At 41.9% G+C, this 5,893-nt stretch overlaps 1 protein-coding gene across 2 annotated transcripts in view; it reads right to left on the reverse strand.

Annotated features, from left to right (window-relative positions):
• Positions 1 to 1,865, reverse strand: part of LCMT1 (leucine carboxyl methyltransferase 1) — an 85,352-nt gene extending 83,487 nt beyond the window's left edge. For both annotated transcript variants that reach the window (XM_040635197.1, XM_040635196.1), the window contains exon 1: positions 1,846 to 1,865. In XM_040635197.1, the coding sequence (XP_040491131.1) occupies positions 1,846 to 1,850 (5 nt within the window). In that variant the 5' untranslated portion in view covers positions 1,851 to 1,865. The remainder of the gene's footprint in view (positions 1 to 1,845) is intronic.
• Between the last annotated feature and the right edge of the window lie 4,028 nt (positions 1,866 to 5,893).

Below are 5,893 nucleotides of genomic sequence, written 5' to 3' on the forward strand. Positions count from 1 at the left end.
TAAATAAATAAATAAATAAATAAATAAATAAATAAATAAATAAAACTTTAAAAAAATAAAAAGACTTCCCTTTCCCCCACTGAACTGACTAGACCCTCTGGGCAAAAATCAATCGACAGTACTTGTTGTGATTGGTCTAGTTTTGGACTCTCTATCCTGTGTCATTGATCTATCTTAATGCCAAGGACTTTGATTACTGTGGTTTTACTGTAAGTCTTAAAATTCAGCAGGAATAAGCAGTGTAAATTCTTCAAGTGTGCTCTTTTGAAGACGTTTGGGCTTTTCTAGACCCTCTGAATTTCCATATACATTTTGGAATCAACTTGTTCATTTCTTCTTAAAAAAAAAAAGATGGCTAGCATTTTGACTGGGAATGCATTGTTTGCATGAATCAATTCGTGGAGAACAGAAATCTCGAAGACATCAAATCTTCCGAAGCATGAACAAAGTGTATCTTCCATTTATTTCAGTCTTCTCGAATTCCTCTCAACAATATTTTATAGATTTCTGCGTAAAGGTGTTTCATGTCTTCATGAGACTTATTCCTAGCCAATTTTCTTTTTTCATTCTTGTTTCGGTATTGTAGGGTAGGCTCCACACTCAGCATGGAGCCCAGCATGGAGCCCAGTGCAGGCCGTGAACACACAACCCTGACTTCAAGACCTGAGCTGAGGTCAAAAGTCAGATGATTCATCAACCGAGCCACCCAGTCATTCCAACCAGCTTATGTTTCTGATGCTATTGTAAATATTTTAAATTTTCATTTTCCTATTCAGGTATATTTAACATGCATCCATCTGACAAAGAATTCCTATCCAGAATATATGATAAAGTCCAATAAGTCAAAACTGAAAACAACATTAACAACAAAAATGGGCAAAAGACTTGAGCAGACATCCCACAAAAGATGTGCGAATGCCCAATAAACACACAAAAAGGTGCCTAACTAAGATCATTCGTCACCAGAGAAATGTAATGTGAAACCACAATGAGATGCTATCTCACCCTCACTGACAGCACAGAATGTCAACCAGGATGCTGAGCAACTGGAGTGTTACCATATTGCTGGTGGGAAGTGTAAACTGATAAACCACTTTGGAAATCAGGCATTCAGTTCACTATATCCCCACTTTGTGACTAAGCAGTCCCACTAAACAATTTTGAGAGAGACTTACGATTTCTGTAAGAATGTTTATTGTAGCCTATTCGCAATGACCAAAAACTTGGATACAATGAAGGATCTAATCATCAGTTGAACAGATGAACAAACTGTGGCATATGCACACTACGTACAAAGTACCAAACTACGGTACACTGAGGAAGACTCTCTCCTTGACCGAACTCTAGCCATTCTCCTCTGAGCCCTCCTCTCAACTAGGCCTCAACACTGACTTATTTATACACAGACTTGACCAAACACTATCATAGTTTCTAACAGCTCCAGGCCCCACCCCTGGGACGATGCCAGTCCCTCTTGGAGAAAACTCAAGGCATCCACTGTTTGTTCAGCCGACACTGAAAAATCAGGCCCCTGTCTCCCAGTGAGCAAATGCAGGTGGTTTCACATGGACAAACACCTTTCCCACTTTTGTAATCTTTCAGTTCCCTGACTTTATTCATCCCCGGCCTTCCTCCCTCATTCTCTCTTTAAAAAGCCCTCTGTACAAATCGAGGTTGAGTTTCATTCATGCTGGACTCTTTTCCTGATTGCGATAGTTACTAATGATTAAAATCTGTCCTCACCGCTTTAACTAGGATCTGGCTTTGTTTATCTTTGATAAGTGCACACAACATGGATAAATCTCAAGGAACACACTGAGTGGAAGAAGACAAAAGAATACTTACTGCATGATTCCGTTTATGTGACGTTCAAGAACAGGCAAATCAGGGACGCCTGGGTGGCTCAGCCGTTAAGCGTCTGCCTTCGGCTCAGGTCATGATCCCAGGGTCCTGGGATCGAGCCCAGCGTTGGGCTCCCTGCTCAGAGGGAAGCCTGCTTCTCCCTCTCCCACTCCCCCTGCTGGTGTTCCCTCTCTTGTTGTCTCTGTCAAATAAATAAATAATATGATAAAAAAACAAACAAACAGGCAAATCTAATCTATCATAGATCCTGAAATCAGAAAACGACCAATGGGTGTAAGGAGACTAACTGGAAAGAGATACAAAGGAAACGTCTGGAGTTTCAGACAGATTTTGTATCTTGTTTTTGGGGGTGGTACACAGATATACAGTCGACCCTTCAACAACGCAGGGGTTATAACGGTGCCCACTACCGTGCAGTAAAACATCTGAATATAAATTTCTTCTCCCCAAAAATTTCACTACTAATTGCCTATTGTTGACTGGAAGCCTTATTGATAATATGAACAGTTGATTAACACATATTCTGTGTATGTATTATACACTGTATTCCTTCAATAAAGTACACTGAAGAAAATATTGAGGAAATCATAAAGAAAATACATTTATAGTACTGTACTATATTTATTGAAAAATCTGCATAAAAGTGGACCAAGGCAATTCAAACCCATGCTGTTCAAGAATCAACTGTATACATTTCTTAATGCTCATCAAACTGAACACTGAAGACTGAGCGTTTCATTTTATTATCTCCTTCTCTCCCCTGCCCTCCCACCTCCATTTTCTTCCTCCCCCTCTGTCTCTTAGGAATACCTGGGGAAATTCTTCTTTTCTTTTCTTTTTTTAAGTAGGCTGCATGCCTAGCATGGAACGCAACCTGGGGCTTGAACTCATAACCCTGAGCCTGAGAGCTGAGCTCAGGTCAAGACTCACACGCTCAATCTGACTAAGTCACCCAGGCACCCCTACCTGGGGAAATTCTAAAGGGAAAAAAAAAAAAGAGAGAGAGAGACGTAGTTGACCCTCCATGTTCTTCTTTCAATATCCACTTACCCTTTCTTCCTTATTAAGAGGACCCCAATTTTGTTCGAGGTATCAATCTGCCCTGTGAGAAATTCTCCCCTCCCACATGTTCCTGCAGCTAGGGGTAGGGCCACATGTCTAGTTCTGGCCAATGACACGTATGCTGAAGTCTACACAGGAGGCTTTCACAGACACAGACACATGCTTTTTGTCAGAGTCCCTTTCGTTTCTTCCTTCCTGCAGTACAGCTGCTCAAATGAACTAAGAAAAGGGTGCTATTCCCTGGCACAACTCTATTCTTACTCTGAGAAGCAAGCTGAGGGAGCTCTCAATCAATTCACAACTCAGTAACTTTGCAAGTCAAAATGTTCAGGCATCAAAATGAAAAAAGCAACTTGAACTGAAGTGAAGACGACATAGGCATGGCTGTGTGAAAGTATATGTAAGGATTTAGTATCTAAGTGATGTTTCAAATCCATGGGGGATATAGACCATGACTAGATGGTGTGGGGACCAAAACTGCTACCTTATAACATACAAAATAATAAGGATAGATGAATGGTCTAAGCAATAAAAGCCAAAACCACACAAGTGCTCAAAGAAAATGTAGTAGTAATTGAAAAAGGTCTTTTAAAGCATCATCTAAAAGCCACAAGCCATGAAGTGCCAGATTTGGCACCATACAGGTTCAGAATGACATGTATCATGAAACATATGGTACCAGCTAAACTGAAAGACAAGCAACAGTTTGGGAGAAAATACCGCAGCAAGTACAAAGGACTACTACCCTACATATAAAAAGTTCTTACAAATCAATACAAAGGGGCACCTGCGTAGCTCAACCTTCAGCTCAGGTCATAATCCCAGGACCCTGGGATGGGCTAGCGTGGGCTCCCTGCTCTGGGGGGAGCCTGCTACTCCCTCTCCCTCTGCCTGTCACTCGGCCTACTTGCGCTCTCTTTCTCTCCACCGCTCCCCCTGCTTGTGCTCATGTGCATGCTCTCTCTCTGAAATAAATAAAATCTTAAGAAAACCCCCCAAAAGCAATTATAAAAATATAAATAACCAAAGAGACAACCCAGTAGGAAGATGACAGGAGAGGGGATTCATGTAAAAAAATATCACTGGTAGTGACCAACTAAAAATACTCACTCTTACTAGTGTATAAAAATATAAATTTAAGGGGCACCTGAGTGGCTCAATACGTTAAGCATCTGACTCTTAATTTTGGCTCAGGTCATGCTCTCAGGGTTGTGGGATCCAGCTCCAGTCAGGCTCTATACTCACTGGGGAACCTGTTTAAGATGCTCTCTCTCCCTCTCCCTCTGCCCCTTCCCCGTTCTCTCTCTCAAAATAGAAATAAATCTTTAAAACATATATATATGTTTTCTGTATGTGTGCATATATACACATACATACATGAATTTTTAAAAGAGACATTACTTTCTACCTGCCAGTTGACAATTTAAGAGACTGAGAATATCCTGTGATTAGCATCTCATTCAGCATGGGTGAGAACAGAAATTGATGTAACCTCTTTTAAGGACCCCACCTTGTAGAACCTTCTCCCCTGAAATCCATCTCACTGGAAAACTCAAACACACATGCAAAAATGTTCATCACAGCCCTAACAGACACCCCAATGATGAACAGAAATATCGTAACATAAAGTACAACCACACTCTAAAATACAATTCAGCAAATAAAAAAAAATGAGGCAAAAATTATATGCACAGTTTATTCAAATTAGGTTACTGTGTGACAGAAATGTATTCACTTTGGTCATTTAAAAAGATAATCTGGAAGGGCTGCCTTGCTGGCTTAGATGGAAAAGCATGTCACTCTTGATCTGGGGGTTGTGAGATCCAGCCCCAAGTTAGGTACAGAGATTTTCTAAAAATAAAATCGTAAAATAATAAAATAAAATAAACTACAAAGGAAAATAATTACTGTTCTAGGTCTCAGACCATTGCTTTTCACAGATATTTTCCAAAATTTAATTTGTTCCCTTTTGGAAAAAATGGGGGGACGGGGCATACAAAAACCCAGAAAAGCCATGATTTACTTGACTTTCTTGATGGGCAAGTTTGGCAACTGATTTATCCTCACCAGAATATTCTCATTCTAAAGTGACATGTCTTCTCTGGGGAGGGAAAGCAGCAGCCCCCACCTTCAGAATATTTCAGATCAAAATCTCAGCCCTGCTCTCTGGGCAGAGCCAGGAAGATGCCATCAGTGTGCTGGAAAGGCCTAGGCGTTCTAGAAAATGCTGCCTCTCCCAAGAAGTGATCCTCTGACCCATTTGCACATCAAGGGGGACGTTTTTGATGCAGTGGAAATCAGGTACTTCTGGAATTCTCACGATAGAATTTCAGTCTTTGAGCCCCCGGCCTGGTTTCTAAAACACACAGACCACTCAAAACCACTGAAGCAGAACATGGCAATTTTGAGTCCTCATCAGGAAACAGAACCTTGACCATCTATATTCACTTCCTCGTCACTCTGCCAGCTAAGAAATACTTCCTAGGGGTCTACAAGGCACGTGGCCCTGAGACACACATGGTCCCTCTCGGCAGCATGATTCTCACAGGGGAGACAAACAGGAAACTAGGTGTCTCTGTTGTGACGGGACTGACTGCCACGACGAGATGCACAGAGAACAGACAATGGGCTGGACCTTGTCTGCAGCTGTCAGGGGCCTCCGGAGGGAGCCGCATCTGACATGACCCAGAAGGCTGGGGACCTTCTTTGCCTCATCAGCCTCACCCACACCCAATCTGTCAGCACATCCCATCAGCTCTTCCTTCAACATGTACCAGAATCTGCTCCGTTCTCAGCACTTCACACCTACCATCCTGATCCAAGCCGGCAGTATCTCTGTCTTGGAATATTCCAGTAGCCTACTAACTGATCTCCCTGCTTCCATCCTCGCTGTTCTCAACACAGAAGCTGAAGTGATCCCATAAAACCCAAGTCAGGTCACCTCATTCTTCACTTCAAAATCCCCCAG

The sequence above is a fragment of the Ursus maritimus genome, unplaced genomic scaffold (assembly GCF_017311325.1).
Source record: "Ursus maritimus isolate PB19 unplaced genomic scaffold, ASM1731132v1 scaffold_2, whole genome shotgun sequence".
Classification (NCBI taxonomy): domain Eukaryota; kingdom Metazoa; phylum Chordata; class Mammalia; order Carnivora; family Ursidae; genus Ursus; species Ursus maritimus.